Source organism: Phodopus roborovskii, unplaced genomic scaffold (genome assembly GCF_943737965.1).
Source record: "Phodopus roborovskii unplaced genomic scaffold, PHOROB, whole genome shotgun sequence".
NCBI classification, from domain to species: Eukaryota; Metazoa; Chordata; class Mammalia; order Rodentia; family Cricetidae; genus Phodopus; species Phodopus roborovskii.
The window spans coordinates 3,381,011-3,404,404 of NW_026125546.1; the positions used below are offsets into that span (position 1 = coordinate 3,381,011).

Sequence of the window (23,394 nt, forward strand, 5' to 3'; positions counted from 1 at the left end):
CATCAATCTCAAGGCCTGGTCACCGACTGCACACTGCAGTGCAGCTGGCCTGGCAAGGAGATGAAAGGGAATTCTGGGGGAGAAGATGGTCACAAGAACTCTTCTAATTTCAAAAAAGCCAAAAGAGTCCAAACAGAGGAGGAAAAAGAGAATGATGCAGAGGAGAAAAAAAGAAGTCACGGAAGACAAGAAAGCCGAGGAGGAGGAGAAGCCAGAAGCCAAGGGGGTCAAGAAGAGGTCAAGTTGGCCTGAGTAAGATCTGTGGCTCTGGCCTCTCTCCAACTCCCCACTCAGATTTTATATTTTCCATTCCTCAGTGTATTTATATAAAATATATTAAATATAGTATCTGCAGGAACTAGTTAGGAATCAGAGACCAGCACCCAGGTCAGCGGTGCTGGGGAACTCTTCCCAAAGCGGCTTTGTCCATCCTGCCCCAGGTCTGAGTGGAAAGAAAACGACCAAGAGACACACTCCTGAACTGCCAAGTGCCTGCCTAGGGGCTCTGCTAAGAAGTCCTTATTAAGCTTTCTAGAAGGGGTGACTGGGCCTTCCGGGACCCCTTATTTTCAGGCTTAGTTATTGTCAGCCATTTTAGATTAGCTCCGTTTAGACCTTCCCACTGGTCTCAGGAGAGCAGAAAAACCTCACACTGCCCTGTCTTCCCCCAAGCCTGCAGGTAGAGATGGTTGGCATAGCTTCCTTTCTGAGATATTTTTATTTTTTGAGGCTCTTTGTAATAAAACAGCACATTCTTAAAAAAGGAAAAGTCAAGTTTTTGATCGTTACAGAAGGTCCTAAGGAAGGAAACCAATGACTTAACATAGATGCTGTCTTGCTTTGGACTTGAGCTTAGTTCAAGCCAGTGAACCAGGGGACAGAAGGGAAAGCTATTTCAATCTGCCGCCAATTCCACAACATTCCTTTCCAGAAACTTCCACAAAGCTGGTGAGCTTCCAGTAGTAAACACAGAGGTTTGGTTGCCCTGGATTTATGGGAAGGCTGGTTACTCCACTTTGGAAGAAAAAGGAGAGTTTTTATAAATTAATTATATTTATTTTTCCATTACAAAATTCCATTTATTCTTTACAAAGCCCTATAAGAATAAAATAATTTTCAATATATATTGTGTGAAGTTGATAAAGTCATAGTTTCTCCTAATGAGAAAATTGTACTTATTTTATATTTTATATTACATATGATATGAGCAAAACTAAAATGAATTGAATATAGGATGGAGCTAAAGCAATATTCAGTTTAGAAAAAAAAGTGTGTAATTGTGCACCAAATATTCAAAATAATGTAGCTTCTGTAAATAGAATTGAATATTGAAATTACTAAGAATAAAAACATATACATACATACATACATACATACATATATGCTTCTTGTAGACCTGTATCGAGTGAACATTATCTTTCTTCTTGTCTTGTTATGCTTAAATTCCCTTTGAAATATCAGGATTTGTGGTGAAAACAAAGGGGCAGCTTTGAGTGATAATAGGAAGTATGAGCTATAACAATTTTCTGGAACCAGGAAGGATGAGGAAAGGAATCTTCACCCAGGTCTAAAGCTAGAAAGAAATTCTAAGCTGATGTAAACATTCAATTACAGATAGGTTTAATTGAAGCAAGCAAGCAGAAAGCCAGCAGGGAGATCCAAGGCCACAGCGAACCAGCCATGAGATGAGGACATATACAGAAACTGCCACAGAAAGCCGTAATCAGTCAATAGGCAGAGCTGTGGAGCCCAGCCCCCAAACACTCCCATACCCAAGGCTCAGAGAACATTACAGAAGAGGAAGCAGAAAGAATATAATTGCCAGACGAACAGGGAGTTCACAATGAGATTGTGTCTCTTAGTAACATCAGAAGCTACATCCATAAAGTATCACCAACATGACTGCCCAAAAGTGAACAACGACACCAATGGACATGTCGAATCTGATAGGAAAAAAAACCCTCTGAGGCCTCAGCACTACACCAGGAACTATAGGCAACTGAGCAAGGCTGGGAGGAGGAGAGGTCATCCTTTCCCGGGAAGAGAACACTAATTAGATGGCCAGTGCTTAATAGTCAGCCTTGAAAACATATATACAAGTAACATTAGATGGACTCAATATCCATCTAGGATGTTGGAATATATACATATATATAATATACACACTATAAGCACATATCATATATATGTATATTTTGTATGTATACACTATATGTATATATTTATATATATGTATATGCCATATATATGTATATTTATGCATGGACTAACAATGAAAAAAGAGGCCATGAATTTGAAGGAGAGTAGAGGGGTATATGGGAGGGTTTGGAGGGATTAAAAGGAGTGGAGAAATAGAATTAAAGTAACAATCTCAAAAATAGACAAAGAGAGAAGGTAAGGTCACATGGTGTTGTATTTATAAAATTGTGTGAGACGACTGGTACAAAGCCAGTCATATTAGCTTTCAATTGAATGTAACTTTATTGTTGAAGATAACCCAAGTTCATCGGAAAATTCCTATATGGTAAATTAGAGAGGAAGACTCTAGAATGATTCAGAAGTGAAGACTATGGATGGATCAAATAGCTACCATGAGTTCAATGGAACCATGAGTATGTATCTATGGAATGTGTTTGAAAGGGAGTGTAGAACACAAGTACAACTGGTATGAGTTATCAGCCTAGCGTTGCGCTGGGAATACTGGGGAGGTACGATGTCCCACATACTCACTATCACACTGCCTAACATAAAGCAAAAGACAGTGAGGTCCTATTCTATCATAAGCTGTCATTCTTGCCATTTTCATTAGAAAGTATACAGACTACCAAATGACATTACAGCTTTATTTTGATTCACAGTTTTGAACTTCCCAGTTCAGGATTGGTTGGCCCCATTGTTTTGGGCCTCTTAGTGGGTGAGTGGGGCATCCATCAAAGGTGGATATATGCAGGAAGAAATCCAGTGGCCCTATGATAAGAAGCATATAGGATAAAGGATTGACTAGTGCCCCATAGTTCCCCTTAGGGAGATACTTCTAATGACTAACGACCTCCATGTTGGCCCCACCTCCCAATACTGCCATCTTGGACCCGCTCTTTAATACATGGACTTTAGAGGACATGTAAGATTGAACTCTAACACCTGCTAATCACTTTAACATCCAAACCACACTAGAGCAATCCCTGTAGTTGGTAAAAATGATGGTAATAACTGTTGCTACCTCTTTCAACACTTTCTGTGTGATGGCCATGGTCAAAAGGCATCATTTATACTAGCTTGTTTAATCGTCACACTGTGATAAAATAGTGATAGGTGAATAAAGTGCATCACCAAGAGGTTAAAAAATGGCTACAGAGTCACAGCTTGCAAGTTCACTACCCCAGGCTCCTGTGCACATACACACTCTTCATCTTGCTTGAGCTCCCCTCCTCATCCCCCTTTACCTTCTTCTAACTTTAGCCTCGATACCTAGGCTTTGAGACATCTTAGGACCTCCCCTTTCCCTTCCTTCCTCCTGTGAATTGCATATGTCCCCTATGGACTACAATGTAGACAGGTGCATGGTCCCATTCTTCTTAAGGAGTGGCAGTGCACACGAGATAGATTTCCAAGAATAATCTTTAGAAAGAGCACTCCTGCCTGTAAGACAGCTGTATTGTCCAGGAGCAAGCGTCCTGGACCCAGACACACTGGGAATAGCCTACCTCCCTCACTAGATGAGTGTTCTAGAGTGAGTATACATTCCAGGACACACAATGTGGTGGCTCAGAGCTTTAGGTCCAGTTTCAACTGTGAATTGCAGTTCTACTCATTGTAGAATTTAACAGGAGGCAAAGAGCATCAGAAGGGTGCCATTCCACTCCTGGGTGGTTGCCCAAGGGTTTTCACCTTCATGTTATTATTATACTCACTTAAATATTCTCTAATCAGATTCTTAAAGCTTGATGTCAGTTTTATAATACATGTAAATTATAGTTTTGAATTTTATCACTTCATAGCACTCTTAATAGAACATTTTTTAGCAGTGTATCTTTAACACAAATCTTATTGAGAATTCAGGGTTTATTTGTACACATGCTAACCCAATGATTTACCAAGTGTTTACCAGGTGGTAGCTGCTGTGCCAGGCACTGGGAATATAATTAGAGGAAAAAGAAAGATACAGATCTTTCCCCAGGGATCCTACAGTCTTCCCTGTGGTTGGGGAGGACATTATAGTTACACAATCACAGAGACTCAGTGGACAAAAGCATTTTTATCATTGTGGTACATTTACCTATCATAAACATTTATTACAACACATAATCATTTTAGTTAATTTATCTGAAAAGAAAATTTTAAGGAAAAGCTCTTTCCCATCTTTAAATTGAAACAATATCAAATCATTATTCTTTTCTAGTAACTAGGAGGGAAGGCAATCAGTTAAGAGAGTCACTTTGCATTTTAGTTCTGGCACAGGCTGTACAAATCAGGAAGGTCTTACTAGTTCTTACAGCAACTGCTTAGAAACTGAATTATTAGGGTAAAGTCATCATCTGTCAGTCACTTAGAACACTGCATCCTCAGAGTCACTGCTTTGTTAAAAATAATTAGCAGCCGTAAAATGCATTTAAACTACCAGGACAGATTACTCAATGTCAAGATACACCCAAAGAGAGGCAGAGATTTCTATCAATCACAAGTGCATCATGGGAACTCCAGGCTTGTGTCCAACACTGCCATCAAATATCAACATGGGAGTTAAGTCAGGCCATATACTAGATCAGTCAATATAGGGGAGTTAAGTTTCAGAGCTTTAAAGTCTAATGCAGAAGGAATTTAGCAGATAGTGTCAATACAAGCAGAAGAAACCTAAGCTCTTGGAAGTTCAAGGAAAGGAACCGACCTGGCAAATACATGAACAGTATCAGGAAGCGAAATCCTTAAGAAACTGTACCAAGACCAAAATAAATATTAACCTAATGTTTAATTGGAATCCACTGAAACTTTCCAAACTGGATGAAATGATAAAAAGTCCAAAGACTCATAACTTGTCTAGCCACTAAGCTAAACAGCAGCACAGGGAAAAAAATTAGCCCAAACCTCAGCAAACAGAGAAGCAGAGTGGAATAATGAATGTTTTAATCCAGCCAAGAGTGCATACTTTATTTCTGAGCATCAACCCTGGCCTTTTTGATGGATGGGAAATTTAATATGCTAAGATACAGTAAAAGGTAAGGGTTGGTACTCGACAGAATTACTCAGGTCAAGCTTTTTTTTTTTTTTTTTTTTCTTGTCTTTTAAAAGAGTCACGAAGCCGAAACTTAAAGATGCAGCATTTTACTCCACTCCAAGTGGTGTCCCACTCTCTGATGCTCTCTGAAAGGCCTCTGGGAAGGACAAGTCAACATTAAAGCAACAAAGTCATCAAAGGAAATGAAACTGGCAAAATGACCCCTGGAACAGACAAGAGGGTCAGGGTGACTTTTGAAGGAAGAGGTCTATCAGAGGTCAGGGGGACAAAGGTAGATTATAGATGCTGATGCTGCAGGCTGGTGGGAAAAGGCAGGTGCTGGGCAGGCCAGGAAAAAGAAGCAAGGTCAAGGATGGGCATTTATGCTTTGCTTTGTTTTGGTAACTAGGAGGGAAGGGAGGTCGGGTAAATAGAGAAACAGGACCAGGTGATGCTGACGGGACACAGAATGAGATCCCATGATGGTCTCCACAGGTAGAAAGCAGACACTGTTTGGGCTTTCCAAACTCTAGTAAGTACTCAGCTGACTACTCCACCATCTACTGAAATCTCCAATATTTTGCCAATAATCTCACTAACCATAACAATAACATTTCTGTATCTATTTATAGTTTAGTCTTTAACTCCTGGGGTGGAGGTCAGATCATTTGTTTCACTCACTCCTGCGTTATAAGAACTTGCAAAGAGTTTAAGGCAAAATATACTGATTATTAAGATAGTGAACAAATTATATTATTTAAAAAAATGGGCACATCACAGTGCTTACAAATAAAATGGGATTTAGTATAGCCTGTGTGAAGTCTTGGTTCAATCCTTAGCCCTATCATTAAATTAAATAAATAATAAATATAAGTCAAATGAGATAAAATGATGTCATTAATTTTATTGCCTTTACTGCTAAACACCCCCTAAATATATGTACAGATGGACTTGGGTGATTTCCCCTGTCGTTTCCTTCTCTTTTGTAAATATCTCCGAAAGTTCATTGCCAATAAGATAAAAAACAAAACAAAACAAAACCCCCCAAAACAAAGCCTTACTTACAAACTATTCTTTTGGCCTTTACTTTATTTTACATTTTGTTTGAGACAGAGTCTCTCTGTGTGGCTTGCACTAATTGTCCTCCTCCTTCCTGGAGGCTGGAATTATAGGTGTGTACCACAGGTAGTTTGATAACTATGTTATTAATAATTTCAAAATAAGATGGGTTTCTTTTTTTTTTCACTTAGCTATTTTTACCAGGATTATTTACAGTTATAGTTTTAAGAAAATTTAATAAGTAAATTTTTGAGATACTGTTACTTTTTAAAACATTTTCTGGTTTAATAGAGAATTGTGATGCTTAGACATGACTATTGATTGACCTGAGAAACACCAAGGAGACTGTTAAAGCACATCTCTAGAAACTTCTAGAGACAACTAGATCACTAGAGCTCTGACTCAAGGGAATTGGTAATCTGATAGAATTCTGGTGAGTGGTGAAAGGCAGAGTGAGGTCTGGCTGGAAGAGTAAGTCACCAGGCAGGTATAAGGTGTGTTAGCTTCGCACATGCCCACCCTATATCCCTTCCCTTGCTTCCTCAATAGCATGAGATGAACGTCTCCACTCCCCGTTCAGATGGATGAACGGTCTTCGAAACTGTAAGAAAAAATAAATCTCCCTCCCTACAGTTGTTCTATAAAATGAGATACTATCAACTCAGAATCTCATGGTGAAGATTCAGTGGATTAATAATACATTTAAAACATTAGTTCAATGCAGTATTAGCTCAATACATGTTGAGGTGGGCTGCCCATACAAATGAACCTTTCATTTCTTAAAATTAAATTTCAATTAATTACATGCCCCCCTCCATGGCTAACCATCATCTAATAAAGTAAAAATTAATATCAAGTATAGTTACGTTATAGAACCTTGTCTAGACTACTTTCTAGGCTCTGCCTGGTGTGTCTGTGTCCTTTCTGGACCCTTACTTTCTAGCCTTTGGATAAAAATGTCTGCCTATGCATGTGTTGACTCAGCTGCCTGGAATGCAGCCTGGGCCTCTGTTTATGAGGAAAACCACTCCAACAGAGTTTCTGCTTCCCAGCGAAGTCTTCCCTGACAGCGGTTTAATAATGGCACTTGGTGTGGTCGGGTCTGGGGTTGGGACTGGATGTGTAATGTGTTTTAATCTCCACTCCCTTCAAGTTGTCCTCATTCTGCTAGAATTCCAGGTCTGAGCTGAAGCCCCACCCCACTTCCTCCCTTCTTTGTAGGTTTGCATAGGACTTTTTGTAGAAATTTCTATTAGTATGTCTCTCCCCTAAGTCAGTTACTCACAGTTCATTTCCCCTTTCTCCAGATGCTTCTGACGTGCTCAGCATCCCTGTCACTCATTTTATAGGAAATGCTTTTTTTGTGTCTTCCATCTTCCAGTCGGTAATTCTCTCTACTGCCTGCCTCAGTGGAATCCTAGACTGACAGAAGACTTTCCTTCCTGCCTTAGTTAAGCTGACTGTGGTCAAGTAGCAGCTGTGTGTTCTCTTTTCAATCACTGCTTCTCAGCTCTAGGGAAAATCCTGCTTTTAAAAGGCCAGCCACCTTCCTCTACTTTTTTTTTTTGCCTCACTGAAGACTTAGACATTGCAATAATCACAGTCTCCCTTTCTGCCCTAGTCTAGTCATTGTTCTGACCCATTCCAAAACCACAGTGTCACAGCACCTTTGTCTTCTGTCTCTTCATAGTTCCAACCCCCGTCCACTAGATTTCAGCTCTGGGCAGCTGCGTCCTTCATGGCTCCTTAAAACTCACTTGGAGTCAGGCGTTCATAAAATACTAAATCCAAACATCCTACTTTCCCATAGTGATCTCTTGCTATCATTCCCAGTTACTTCTTCCCTCATGCTTTGATTGTCCCTGGGTTTCCAGTCCCTCATTCCCTTCGCTTTTCTTGTCTCTTTTTATTTCCTTTCTGCATGAACTTACAACGCCAGATGCCTTCTTGCTTCTGTGTCTACGTTCTATGTTCCAGCTTACTTCCATCACATTCTGGCACAACTCGAGTCCAGAACTCCAGCTCTCCCTGGCCTATGTCCAAATTTGTGCTGCTGACCTCTGTAGGTGCAAATCTGCTTTGAAGATAGATGACATTACCATTCTCTGGCCACAAATGATCTGCCACCTTGCCTAAAACCTCTTGTGTTTTGTTTGCACATTTTGTTTCTTATTCTTGAATCTATAGTAGCTGAAATTTGTTTCCTTCAGTACCTCTACTTCTACTCAACAGAGGACCGAGTCTCCTACATTGTTAACAAAATAGCCATTATCAGTGTTTACATTCTTCAGTCATCAAACCTGGTGAATTGTACTTATCTCATCCGGTACTTCCTGTCCCTCTATTATGACGAAATAGATGTCATTGCTCAAATTCAAAATCTATTGCCTTGCCATTACTAGGGATATTGTCTATGCTGACACGTTGACTATGCTTTCCTCCAGTATAACTTACAGATTTCATTTTCTTCCTTTACCATCTCTTGTATAACAGTAACATCAAGAAGCATCTTATAGCCTTTCAACATCTACAACAACAACAACCATTGTGGTTCATGCCTGTAATCCCAGGCCTAGGGAGGCTCAGGCAGGAAGCTAGGGAGTTCAAGGCTAGTCTGTCATATAGTGATTAAGAGGCCATCTTGGGCTACCAGATATTCCCTCTTAAAATAGTCAAAAGAAAAGAAAGATCCCACGCTTTTGAGTTCCTTTTGACTTTGCACCCACTCCTTAACCTATTGTGATTTGTGCACCTTTAACACACTTTAAAGAAATTGTATTTTCCCTAAGCACTGATGTCTTTTGGGTTAATAAATACAACAAGCATATTACAACTCTAAATATTTGTCAATATTATTCACTATTTTTTTATTTAAATATTGTTAGTGAAGACTTCAAACATGGCGAACATAGATCGATAAATGCACTAGTGCCATGTAAATCACTCACTTTCAATAATTACCTACACACATCCAATCTTTTTTATCTGTATTTACGAGCTCTCCCTTGCCTAAATGGCTTATTTTGAGTCACTGGCACCAGTAAGTTTTTTTTTTTCATTTGGTATTAAAAGGTTGAGAAGCAAGTAATATAGTTTATATAAATGTTCTGGTTTGCATGCCTAGAACATAAATCCATGTGAATTATTATAATATCATAATCATATCTAAAAATTCTTGAGTGCAATTAAATAGTAGTCATATGTCTTTGACAGCTTTCTAACCTCTTAAGCAAGCTGTCAGTTTTAGCTCAGATCTATGTAAGAACCCTATTTTGAGATTATTTGAAAAAGTCTCAAGTTTGGTTTTATTCTATTTTGTTTTGATATACAATTTCCACTAACATTTGGTTTTTGTTTGTTTGCTTCTTTTTCTTTTTTTCAGTTTGTTGTAGAAATTAAATCCATTGTCCTGTCAATTTCCACATAGCCTGGCAGGGCTGCTTACATACCTGTGGTGTTATTTAACATGAGGCATCTGTGGTTTTTTTTGTATATAATCTCAGGGCGCTGAAGACTGATAAGATTCAGAATTGATACTGTGTATGAGCCTTCTACAAAAATGATACATCTACTATCCTAATTACATATTTTTTTCCAATTTTTACAATATTATCAGCCATAACCATTACTGTAATCACTGGGAATTATAAAATGATAAAACTCAAATTTGTTTCATATTTCTGTATTGGTTGGGATATATCGATATATATGTCATTCTCCAAAGTTTCAAAAGTATATGAGCAAATAGAAGAAATGATGAAGTAGTATTCTCAGTTCTTTCCACCTAGCTCTTCTAATTTAGATATAGTTTTAGAGATCAGCTCATAACAGTGTGAAGAAGTCTTCATTTTTTATCTACTTTTCTCCTCACAGTGGATTAATGAAGACTTATGGGATTTTTCAGCCATTTGCTCTTTGTTTGGTATTTCAATAACTGCTCTTCACCAGACAGCATTTCTTATTTGGCTCATCTATCTACAGCATGGACTCCCTAATGTGAGAATGGCTTGTTAGGGTCTGAAGTATCTTTAGATCTTTCCAGTTATTCCCCAGGATTTTGTACCATTGTACATTTCCTGAACCGATGTATAAGAATGGCTGACTGCTTTCAGATAGGAAATCCTTAGATTTTTTTTTTTCCACCTGACGTTTGAAAATAGACTTTTGAGTGTGGATTTCATTTGAGTTTCTCTTATAAACGGGGCTGTGGATATTCCCAGACAATAAAGGACCACTTCTGTCATCCTAATATTGCCATCTCCCTGAACACCCATGAACACACACACACCACAAACCCAGTGTCTTCTATTCCCTGACTTGCTTTCTGCTCCTTCTCTGGTACCACATCTCTTGCCTTCCTCCAAGGCCCTCCTCCACCAAGTCTGCATGTTTCCTTCCAGGGCCTCTCCTGTGACTACAATTGTCATTGCTCTTCTGATTGCTACTAGATATGCAGCTGCAGCCCAGGACCCTCCTCCTCCTGTCCCTTGCAGCAAATGGCTTGCTGAAGGCCTTCTTCCACGGCACCTTCCAGGTACTCTAAGCTTAGCTCCCATAAAACCCTTCTCCAACATATCCTTCCCTGGGCATACTGCACTACAAGCAGTGAAAGCTACCATAGGTCACTAACTTCTTTTGTGTCAGGACGTGTCTGTGTGGATGTGTGGATGTGTGTGTGCAAGTGTGCTCGCCCTTGTGCGTGCTTATGTGAAGGCCAGATGTTGCTGTTGGGTGTGGGCAAAACACTGTCCACCTTAGTATTTTGATAGAGGGTGCCCTGCTGAACTCAGAGCTTTATATGGGTGGATTGGCACCTCTCCAGACTCCCTGGGTTTTGCTGACTCTAACTTACAATCCTCCCCATCAAATCACCAATCACCCATTTCTGTGTGTTTCATCCCTTCCCTTTCCATCTCTGCCACGACTCCTCATCCTCTACGCCGCTGCACCTTTCTTCCAGATGAACTTTGATTCTTTTTTAAAGAACATAATCTTGTTTTGTTTTTTTGAGGCAGAGTTTCTCTGAGTAGCCCTGGCTGTCCTGGATCTCACTCTGTAGAGCAGGTTGGCCTTGAACTCTGAGATCTACCTGCCTCTACCTCCAGAATACTTAGGATAAAGGTGTGGGACACCACTGCTCAGGTTGATTTTTTTTTTTTCTGTCAAAGCACAAATGACATTTAAAGCATAAGTAACACAGGGCCATGTTCCAGTTCAGAAACCTCCAAAGTCTCAAGGAACCAAAATAGACCAAAAAAAAAAAAAAAAAAAAAAAAAAAAAATCAAATGATGAGACAAACCACACAAACATTTTTTTTTTTTAAATCGTAGCCATGAATGTGTGTAAGCAAATACTACAGATCCCAGAGAGATAACATGAGCAGCATTTGTAAAGGAGGACTTTGGATTTGGATTTATCAGTATTTTTTTTTTTTTACAATTGGCCTGTTTTCAACTATAACTTAAATATTTACAGTAAGTATGGGCTATGAAAAGACCTTAAAGTCTCAATTAGCTCCTGGACAGATGGAGCTCCCCAGTAGGCTCTCTGAATCTCTATGCCAGTTTCTCTCTGCCACTTCCTCAGAGGGAAACATCCTCTTCCCCTGTATACTATGGGACAGCTTCTATCCAGCCATCCTTACCTTTGTGGTCCACAGTTTGACAGTCCAGTCAAATGAGGATGTGACAAACAGATGAGAAAAGTCGATGGGGCCCACAGCCATGTGGCAGTTAATTCCCGTCACTGGCCCTTGGTGACCTTCGAAGACCTCGCCAATGCCTGCTTTGCTGCGGAGAGCAAACATAGAGCGTTTCAGTGATCTTTGCAAAGCTCAACCCTGTTAGAACAACCATACATGTAAACTGAATGAAGAAACTGAGCAGACTGTATTTAGGAATACACACATATATACATACATATTTGCATATAATCACAATTAATAACAAAAGAGGTCACAAATTTGAAAGAGAGCAATAGGGGTATATTTAAAGTTTAAGAGGGAGAAATGATGTAATAAAATTATGACCTCAAAATTAAAAGAAAAAAGTGACTAAACAAAAAGTAATCACACACGGTCAAGAATAAAACCATTTTCACAACAATTTTGACAGAAAAACAATCTTAAGCATTTAATAAGAAAAATTTTTATTATTTATCGATTTCTGGTGGGCTTACAGAGTTTGTTATTTTGGGGACACTGTTGTGGGGAAACAAATGCACTTGACTCTCAGGAGTTTTCTTATTAATGATGCAGCAACTCCTGAGATACCCAAGCTCTATTTGAGTGCCCTCTAAGAACTTTATTTTCTATAAAATGCAATAACTCTTTGAATGAATAGTTGTTTAAACCTCGAAGGAAACTTCTTAAATTAAATTGACACATCTAAAAAAATGTAACATATGAAGAAAACTGTTGTTGCTTCAGAATAATTCTCATGGTATGTCTATAATACAGAAAAGAGATCTTTCATTCCACTGGAAACTGAAGAGAGATCAGAGGTTCAATTTGTAAATTCCATGAGGCTAGCTTTCTTACATTTCTTGATGTGAAGTGTCTAGTACACAATAAATACTCTATAAATGTTTGCCGGATTAAATCACAAAGGAAAAAGAGAAAACTTATGCTCTTTAAAAAAAGCACACTTGGGAAATAAGGATGCACATTTTATAAATCCTCTTCACTCATGGATTATTTAACTAACTGAGCTGGGATTATTTCCAGCCTTCTCTTATTACATAATAGTCTGCATGCAGTCATATACAATCAGGCAATGCTTAGGAAATATATACCCACAATATTATATTTAAAAGATCCATATGCATGAGGTTATAAGTATGACAAACATGTAGGGATAGTGGAATCTCAATATTATGTCACTAAAGGAAGAATGAATTCAGTTATTAAAACATTTGGGTCCGGAGCACCAATAAGTGTCAATGTGCCGAGTAAGATTTGGAATCATGGGCAAAGCACTGCTGAGTGTCTTCCGCGTGACAAGCACTCAGCCATTAAGCTCAGTAAAACTGCTAACAGCGCTTCCAACATGGACTCAGCAAAGTATGCCCTGTTGAGCAGAGGCAGCCGATCTGTGAAGTGGCCCCTGGTGAGGCTCCACTTATTCTTAGCAGAATCCTGAGAGGCTTTATAGGGTGCAAAGTGAGGACCTCATTTAATTTGTGGAATTGGATTTGCACTTTACATTAGGTAAAAAAATAGACCCCCCCATGCAGCCCTAAATGACCCATTTAACATTATTACAGAGCTGACACTTGCTACTTTATGACCTTACCAAGATTTGCATTTTATGGTTCAGTTGGAAGGACCAATGTCAAAAGCAAAAATCAAACTTTTAGTAGACATTTGTGGTGTGAGTCAGAGGCACATTCTTTTGGACAACAATTCATATTCTGGGCCTGTTTGTAATAGCCACAAAATAAAAATACCCATCATTTAGAAGGTGGCTCGCTTAAGAATCTGGAAGAAAATCATAATGTACACTCCAGCTCATAAATGCTCTGAGTATACATACCCAGACTGTAGCTGAATCGGGTTAACCAAAAGTACCTTAAGACCCTTCCTCCAAGACAGGTAGGTGGTAGTGGCACCAGGTGGTGGTGGTGCACACCTTTAATCCCAGTACTCCGGAGGCAGAGGCAGGCGGATCTCTGAGTTTGAGTCCAGTCTGGTCTACAGAGTGAGTTCCAAGATAGCCATGACTGTTTTATATATAGAAACCCTGTCTTGAACCCCGCCCCTCAAAAGATCCAGCTTTAAATAACACCTGTCTACGTGTTCTTTCATTATTTAAGTACTGTCATTTCTTTATTTCTTATTTAAAGTTTCAGCCCTTCACCTAATAAGCATGTGCCAGGGTCTGGGGCAGGAAATCAAAGATGAAATGGAAACAGTTTAACAAGAGAAATATGGTAGAATAATGACTGATGAATGACTGATTGAAACAAAACACAATGGATGCTATTGCAGATGTATGTAGAAGAATATATAAAGTAACCAGCATGACTGGCTAAGGTTCTCTCTTGCTTATTCTACTTCAGTTGCTGTGATGGCTCTTAAGCAACTATCTAGTTTTGCATCAGTCTTTACTCTCAACAAGGATATAGGTACCTTGCGCTTTAGTATAGTCTTATGATGGTATCTGGTGCTAGACCAAGTAAAAAACCAGAGGCATTGACTGATGAAAGCACACAGGCTTAGGCAGGATTTGGGGGTTGTTAATCTCTGAGGGGTACATGGTTGGAGCCTGATGGTATGCATGAAAACGAGACTGGCAAGGAATCAGGGGTGGGATAGGCTCTGTGAAGAAGACGGACATTCTCTTCAAGGTAATGTGAAGCATCCATAGGTTTGTAAATCACCAGGGCCCCAGACAGATGTGTGCTTTAAGCTAATAGATTTGAGGTTGTGCAGAAATAACTATCTTACAAAGCAAGGTGGTCATAATCTAGATGGCAAGAACTTGGAAAATGAAGACCGTGTCATCAGAAAGAAAACAGAAAAAATCACCTTCCATGACGACAAGCTGTGTAGACAGTACCTTCCTCACTGCCAACCACGAAGTTGTTGACGTCTCCCGTCGGGAAAGCCATTCCCGTAACAGCAACAGGCTTGGACTTATTGTGCACCAGCTCCATGCTCTCCTACCAAAACATGGTGTGGTTACATTTCCATCTGTCAACTCCTCGCCATGCCAAAGATAGCATGGAAAAATCATTTGGCTAAATCGTCTGTTTGCTTTTCGCACAGTGCTACAAAAGACCCCCACTGTGCTAGAAGCCAGGCTCTACTGCCCCTGACATCCAGGCTGCTCAGTGTCTCTGGTTTCAGGCCGGCTGGATTTCATCAGCATGAGCCCCTGCTTCCCCAGTCAGGCAGAGATGACAGGTGAGAATTTTGAAACTAATGGTGCAGAAACTAAAGATAATACTGTAATGATTACGCTTGTCAGCTCCAGGCTTTAATAAAACACACAATACCCTTGTATTTACAAACATTTTCAAAACCAATTGTTCGTGAGAATACACATGTATTAATATCCGATGTACTAAACACATTTGTCACAGAGGGACTGTGGGTCCTCCGTGAACTGAGACCAGGAAATTGTCACTTGGGTCATGAAAAGCAGAATCCAACAGGAAGTAGACCCCATGAATGGTAGCTGTTGGGTGTATAGGCTCTGAACTCACGAAGAAAGTTATATAAATAATTGCTTCAGACCATGAGTCTTTATTATGGTAAAGCTCTGCTAAATTTAGAGAGTTCAAAAGACATACTTCTGGGGCTGAAAAGATGGCTCGGTGGTGAAGGGCACGGAGTGTTCTTCCAGAGGACGTGGATTCCATTTCCAGCCGGTGTGAGACAGCTCACAACTCCAACTCAAGGGGATCTGATCACCTGACCTCCATGACACCTCCACACACACGGAATACACTCACACAGACACACAACTTAAGAATACACTCACACAGACACACAACTTAAAATAAGTGTCTAAGGAAGATACTCTGTTAAATTCAGTTTAATGACAATGCAGGGTGATATCAGGAATGCCCCTCATTATTCCTGGCTATTTATATCAAGCAGCCTATTTTTGTGTATCTGAAGCTTGGCACAAACTGTTGGTGGCATTGTATGAGAACTAAGGTTGACTTCCTGTGCAAGTCAACCAAGCAATTTTAGCCACAGAGTTTATCAATTGGAAATCTATGAATTGCAAACCCTGGCTGATGGTGTATAGTCACAGGGACCCTGACCCAGGTAATCCAGCCCATTCATTGACACCACCACATTGCAGCAGGCTGACTAAGGGGACCATGCCTTGATAGTAACACAGACAATAGAGACATCTGATGTTCTGCCCCATCTCTAAAGTTAGTGGTGAGGAAGGAAATGAATGTTGGCCACTCACTGGGATAGGGTGGCACTGGGAGAGAGGCAGGCAACTGTGGGATGTCCCACTTATCCCTCAATGGGGACAAGACTATGAAATATTCCATCTCTGTGTAGAGCCAGGCATGTGTGGGCATGCTAATAATAATAATTAAAAACAAGCAAGCAAGCAAACAAACAAACATAAAAACAAAAAATGGGTTCAGAGCTCCCACACCACTGACTTAACTTAAACACATGCTTAATCAGCAAAAATGGGCAATTAAAAACTCTCAAGTAGAGGGTTTTCTCTGATATCTGTTTATAATCTCCAGGCTTTTAAAAGAAAACAACACATTGCTGAGAATTTTAATACGAAACCATAAACTATTCGCATACAACTGCAGGCCTGTATAAAGATCGACAAATCCAGGAAGCTAAATTGTGACCTGTTTATTAGCTCTCCCTCTCTCCCGCCCCTAAAGTATGTGAAAAACTTTAGTGTTCTCTACATCTGCAGAGACTTAAATGGAGTCTTTACAATTTCCACATGTCCTCATATATCTTGAAATTAGTCCTTTTCAAAATTGAATAGGAGACATTCTAAAGCTATCATTCTAGAAGAGGGAAAAGAATTGTGAGACTGGGGACTATTTTCTGGATAGTTCTATGATTTTTCTCATATATCTGCTGAAGACTATCCTGATGAATTTTTCATGGTTTCAAGCTGGGGGAGCATGTTACATTTTTTTCACACACAGACATGTGGAAAGCATGAGCATGTCTGCATTTATGCTTGTACACATGTGCACGTCACATGTGTGTGCTCTGAAAGTGGCGCTCAGACGGCTGCCTCCAGCATTCTTCCCTGCTCCAATCCTTTGTTTGGCTTCAGTTGCTGTGATCAGTAGTGGTTTGGAAACACTGGAACCTTTTCATTTTCGACTTCTCACTTATTGAGCAAGGAATGGCAGGAGCCATGTTCACAAACATTCCAGAGAGGAAAACAGGCGGTTGTCTAGGGCACAGGAACAAGCATCAGCCTAGATTTCTGTTTTGCTGGGATACTTTTCCTTTAGGCCAAGTCCCCAGAAGGGGTTGGTCTGCTGATCTCCAACCTCATTTGCATTGCTTCCCAATGCTGCAGTGAGTACAATCCACACTACATGGACTTCTATAATCAATGTGCTTTAAGATGGATTATTTCATTTTCATTGGAAACTGACCTAAGGATTAGTGTATTACAATAATGACATAATTTGTGGTAGAGGAAATTGGTCTTGGCTTCAAGGGCAGGCTGCTGAAACCAGGCCTTTAGGCCTTTAGGAGACACGTTCCTAAGCAGGCAGGTCTTTGAGCCAGTAATGTGTAGGTTAAAAAGACACACCTGAGGCGTTGAAAGCATGTCCAGGCTCCAAGAACACATTTTTCCATCCGTAGAGACAGTGATGAGGTTGTGAGCATTCTGAGTCCCAACAACATTGACACAGTACACAGGATGCTGCAAAAACATCAACACAGAGGGTCAGGTGTTGCTGCAAGGAGAAATGATTGCATCTGAGTGACAAGCATGATATTCTGACAAGGGCTACAGAATGACACCATCTGGCTAGTGCAGGACCTTCCAGTCATTTGCCATTTGTGAGCCCAGTTTTGTAGAAGTTCTGTAGCAACCACTAGTAATGGAAATACTTACAAAGCTTCACCTTGCGAACTTTGATGCAGTGAAATAGAACCAAAGAGAATGAGAACAAGTGAGTATTTGTGGGCCAGGAGCCTGGGAGTTTGGGTTACATGAGTAAGTCTACTACACAGCAAAGCATCTAAGCTCGATGCGAATGTGAAAAGGAACAGTCTTCAAAGGCATAGAACTATAGTCTTGGAAGGACTGTGTTATCAGTGCCAAATATTTGGTAGCATTATCTTTAAAAAGTGGTTAATACTCACTAGTTTAATTTGAGCAGGAATAGATTGGTGGTAACAATATACTTAGTGAAATAGAATTATGGTTTTCTTGTCTGTTATTTCAAAGTCTAAGGTGAGAGGTTTACTTTTCAGTTGGAGTTGTATGGAAGCTTAAATTTGGTTTCAGCCTTGACAAAGGTCATACATACATCCTGGGAACTATGTAAGATGCACTGGCATCTGTCAGAACTCGAGAAGCTTATCCAGTTCTGTAGACTTCTACACACTAGGCTAAATCCATTTGCAGCTGCTCACTAAACACTAAATGGAAGGTTAGAATAAGCAGAACCTAGCAGCAATTTGGGTTAGATTTCAGGCATCTCAGCTACGAGTGGCCAAACCACAACTTACTCGATGCTTCTCTGAACAAACATCTGACAGTTGAAGCTAGACTCTTGATGAGTTAGTGTCCATAATACCTAGCCACAACTACAATGAAACAATCTTCAATACTTGGAAGCTGGTATTACAGAAAGGATGGTTCTAAGACTGTTATTATCCTATAAACTCCTGGTCAGAAAGAACAGCAATAATCATTGAGTGTAGCTACTTGGCTGCATCTTCCTAGAAGTCATTCAAACTGGGCTGCAACACCTTTCTTACAGGGTGGTTGGTCAGTGTGAGCATTAACTACTGGGAGTTTTCCCTCCAGTAGCCATGATAAAAAAGCCTATGGATCTACTCAGTGCATTGAGTCAAAACAATACAACTATTTGCACATTTTTAGATTACTTTTTTATACTCCTCCCACTTTTAATTCCCAAATCTTGCATTAGGCTAGTTATCACTAATTCCTTCAAATCTTTCTCGGCTACCTAATTCTCAACATTTTCTTCATTTCAATCATTTTCTGTTGAATACACTGTCTTTTATCAAAGTTCACTAAGGGTAAAGTTCCAAGAACAATGAAGGACTATCTATCTACATTTTGACCTCATAGTGTAGAAATAAGTGTAGCAATGATTTGCATTTTAATACTCTGAGATATAAGCCATTAATGCATTGATAGATTACACTTTTTTTTAAATCATTCTATTATCTTCTACCCATGTTGATGGAGTGGCAGTAAGTTCCAGTGTCTTTTACATGCCACATTCCCACTGACACCTTCCTATATATTGGCATTAGTAGATCCACCCAATGGTAAGTATAGTTGATATTTGATATCTGCACATTCATAAGTACAGCAAGATAAATGGTATCTTGATCAGGTCTCTAAATACCAGAAGGATTAGTTGGGATGGGGCTGTATCCCCATCAGGTCTTTGGTATTTTGGAATCCTAAGAACTGTGTCCTCAAACTTAAGTCATGAATGAACATTGTAGCAGGCCAAGGTTAGAGAAGAGCTCAAACAGAAAAATAGATGTAACAGATTCATCTAAGAAATTAGATTTAGTAAAACTGATGAATATGTGTGAATGAATATTCAGAAAGCTGCTGTTGTGACTTGATGGGACTGATCTGAAAAGGCACTGTATTGAACTCAGTTTTCTCTATCTCTTTAGTAAAATGCATGGTACACTGCTGTGAACTTAAAGGCTGCCTGAACTACCTGAAGTTGTTTTTTTTCAAGAGTCAAATAGAACTTTGTTATTAACCACTGAGACCCAACACATATAACCCGAACTATAATCAGTTCAGAAGCCTCAAGGTGCAGGACAGAGAGGAGATGAGTCAAGAAGAGTAAATTCAAGCACATCTCTACTTAAAGGAAAGACACAGGCAACACAGCAACAGGACAGATCACTTTTTTTCCCAACAGAAATGCCAGCTTGTTTTTATTTATTTTAGGAATAAACATGCTGTGTGGCAGAAGGATTTTGTTTTAATTATGATTTCCTGTTGCCCCAAATACACACGTGTGGTGGGTGTGAAAGGAAATTAGCAAGCCCTCTGTGGAGAGACATTTTTTTTTGTTGTTGTTGCTGTTTGTTTGATCCTGGCACCAATCAGCCAGGCAACGATGGAAGTTGAAAGACAAGCACAAAACAAACTGTACGCATTTGAGCTATGGATTAGACAAAACACAGCGAGAGAGAGAGGACATGTATTTGTGTTTTATTTTCTAACAGAAACAATGCCACTCAGCTTGATAATAACAATGCTTAGTTGTGATGGCCACATTGTTCATTACTTGGAGAAGAAATGGTAAGTCTTCCAAAGAACTCCTGAGTTTGGAATGCCCCCAAAAACTTTTCGCTAAATTTTCTAACAGTTGGGTTTATAATTTTTTGAAAAATTGGAAGCTTGTTCACAAATGCACCAGACACCCACAGAGAGCCAAGGAATGGTTTTGTGCTATTCGAGGGGACACCTGCACTGGGCTGGTCTTCTCTTCAGCCACAATTTTCTGTTATTAGTTTGGAGAAATAGGGTAGGCGAGATCAATTTCCCAAGATTCCCAAGAACCATTTTTACCTGCACGTGTCTTTGGCCCCAGTCAATCAAAATTAGGACTGGCTTGGCATTTGCCATTTCCCATTGTCAAACTGAACAAGAGCGGGAGAATCCCCCCCCTCCCTTCTTGTCTCAGTGAAGCGTCAAGCCACCCATTTCCTAAGCTGGAATGGTTTTTGTGGACAGCAGATGAAACAATGCAGCAAGTATATTAAGGAAATTGGAAACAATGCTGGGGCTGTATCCTTGGGCATAATTCTGGCATTTCAGAGAAGGAACATCAGTTACCCTGAATGTCAAGGTAGTGGCGATTGATGGAGACATGCCTGTCTTCTTGTCCCTCCTAACAATTGCTCTTCACACCTGTCATTCTCTTAAAGGAAATGACAGAGTAGTTGTCTTGTGAACACTATGCTGAACCTCTTCTACTAAATTATGGGTAATGGTTTTGAGATGTTGACTTTTAACCCTGAGGATTATACTGTCACTGTAGACTTCATGTTGAGACACTACACATTCCAGAATTTAAAGTCATAGAACTCTTTCAAATTGCAGATGGAAAAGGCATGTTGTTGGCAAATGTCCCATATACCATCACTAGGTACTTGCTCTCTGTGGTCTGTTTGAAAATATGTTTGCATCTCAAATGCATCTCTTTAGGTAGAGAATTACAGGAAACCTTCTTCACTGGTGGCTTCTGAACATCAAAGGAGCTCTTTCTATGTGCTAGAACTTGAAGATTTCCTGAAAGTCAGTGCGTTTTTGTTTGTTTGTTTGTTTTGTTCTTTTGTTTTTTATCTTTATTTTTAATGTGGTTCTGGATGGCCTGGAGCTCAATATATAGACCAGGGTGGTCTAGGTCATCTAGAGATCCATCTGCCTATGCCTCCCAAGTATAAGCCAATGCTTCTTTAGCCCACTGATTTTTAGGCAGGCTCTTTCTCTGTAGTGCAGGATACCCTCAAAGCTGGATTTCTCCTGACTTATCCTCTAGGATGCTAGGTTAGAAGCATGCAGCATCACACTTTATCTGCTATTCACTAAGCCATATTGTAGTCAATTAGGATGCAGGCCCTATAAATTGGTCACCTCTAACTCAGTTAACACTGTTGCTCTGTAAGCTGCTTCCTCTCTTGGGGCTTGGGTCAGTGACAGCAGTATGGTAAAAACTTGACTTACTGTATGTGCAGCAGCTGACAAGGGGGTCCGCTGGACAGGGGTCCTTCGATGACTGCGATTGTCCCAGAGGACAATCTGGCCTGAATAGGTGCCACCGACCACCAAATTAGGATGAAAACGGGCAAAGCAGACTGACATCACTGAGGACTGTGTGGGAGGAAAGAAACATGGTGAATATGGTGAATGGTCATTGAATTGTCTCTGCTTTCTTCCTAGATAGAAAACAGCCCGTCAGACAAGTTCAACAACTCCCCCTCCCCCCAGAAGACATAAAACAATGTAAATCTGACTTGTGAAATACATAGAAGGACATTTTATACACTAGCACAAGATTTTTTTTAGAGGTCAACCAATGGCTTACCCCCTTGAAATCTGAAATTTGAAGTCTTGGCTATGTTGTCAAATAGGCAGAAAACCTATCTTAAACACATCATTGTTTTGTGGTTAATGAAGTTCACATTGTAGACATTTTCCATCTCTTGAGTAAAATTGTGATAGAAACGCTATTAATTCCTGACTGGGACCCCAACCAAGCAATCCTTTATTCTGAATGCAGCACAGAGGCAAAGTGATTCTAGCTTCAAGAATTTTAACACTTTTTTTCTTTCTTCTTTTTTGGCATAATATAGACTTCTAGGATGTATCCTGACCTCAGAAGGATCCAACCTGCTCCTACTAAAGTTCCTCCTATGGGCATTCCCTACGACCTTCTCCTGCCTACTTCAAACAACTCTTAATGCTATCCCTTGCCTATTTTAACAAGGAGTCAGAAATGGACCTCAATCCAACTTGACCATGCTCTGTCATAATGTCACAGTGTGGCTTCTGAAATTCCACAAAAGACTACTTGGCACTGAAGTTCATGTAAAACAACTTAGTTGAGGCACTTGAAGCCAGACGACTCCCACATCTGCTACATTCCTTTTGATTTCTGGAACACTCCCCATATTGCATTTATAAGCTGAAGTAGTGCTTTCAATAAACACATATCACTTCTTCAATTAAACTCAATGAACAGTTGCTGAGGATTTACTATGTAGAAGGAAGGCATTATACCAAGATGTAAATAAAGGCACAGTGAATGCCCTAACAGATGTGAGCTCTACTAATGGGAATGGAAGGAACACAAATTCAGATGAGCTGAGCCACTGCTATGGAGGCAGTAACTTAGTGTGAAATAGAGAAAGTGTCCCTTGTTATAGATACCATTGTGAGGACAGTCACATGTCTTGGCAAATAAAGATAGTGGAATTTGATTATCTGTTGTGTCTTGAGTGCACCATCCTGGTGCAGGATACAGCTTATTACTAAAGGAGTAACCATGATTGTAATACCAGATCCCGTTAAACCAGAGGGGTCTGTGTGCGTGTGTGCGTGCGTGTGCGTGTGCATGTGTGTGTGTTTAGCATGTAAAGGCTCAGGGAAGATTAGTTTTAGTGAGAGGAAGACAGTTAGATTATGGAAAAAGCAGAGTACTTATAAAGGCTTCATGGAAGGGGATGTATTAGGCCTTGAAGTGTGCGTAAAATTGATACAGAAGAAAAGAAATGCATTTCAGAGCAATGAGATAATAAAGGTGGACTGAAGATTGCTGAAGAACAGTCTGCTACCTGACTGGACTGGGAGGGACGGCAGGAAAAGCACAGATTTTGAACAAACAAGCATCAAAACGCTATAATGAATAAATAGAG

General features: G+C 39.9%; 1 protein-coding gene across 12 annotated transcripts in view; it reads right to left on the reverse strand.

Moving 5' to 3' along the window:
• The window catches only part of Dync1i1 (dynein cytoplasmic 1 intermediate chain 1), a 480,988-nt gene that overhangs the window by 39,369 nt on the left and 418,225 nt on the right, over positions 1-23,394 (reverse strand). For all 12 annotated transcript variants that reach the window (XM_051177158.1, XM_051177161.1, XM_051177156.1 and 9 more), the window contains 4 exons: positions 21,704-21,850; positions 17,549-17,662; positions 14,800-14,933; positions 11,917-12,061 (listed from right to left, as the gene is read on the reverse strand). In XM_051177158.1, coding sequence (XP_051033115.1) covers positions 11,917-12,061; positions 14,800-14,933; positions 17,549-17,662; positions 21,704-21,850 — 540 coding nt within the window. The remainder of the gene's footprint in view (positions 1-11,916; positions 12,062-14,799; positions 14,934-17,548; positions 17,663-21,703; positions 21,851-23,394) is intronic.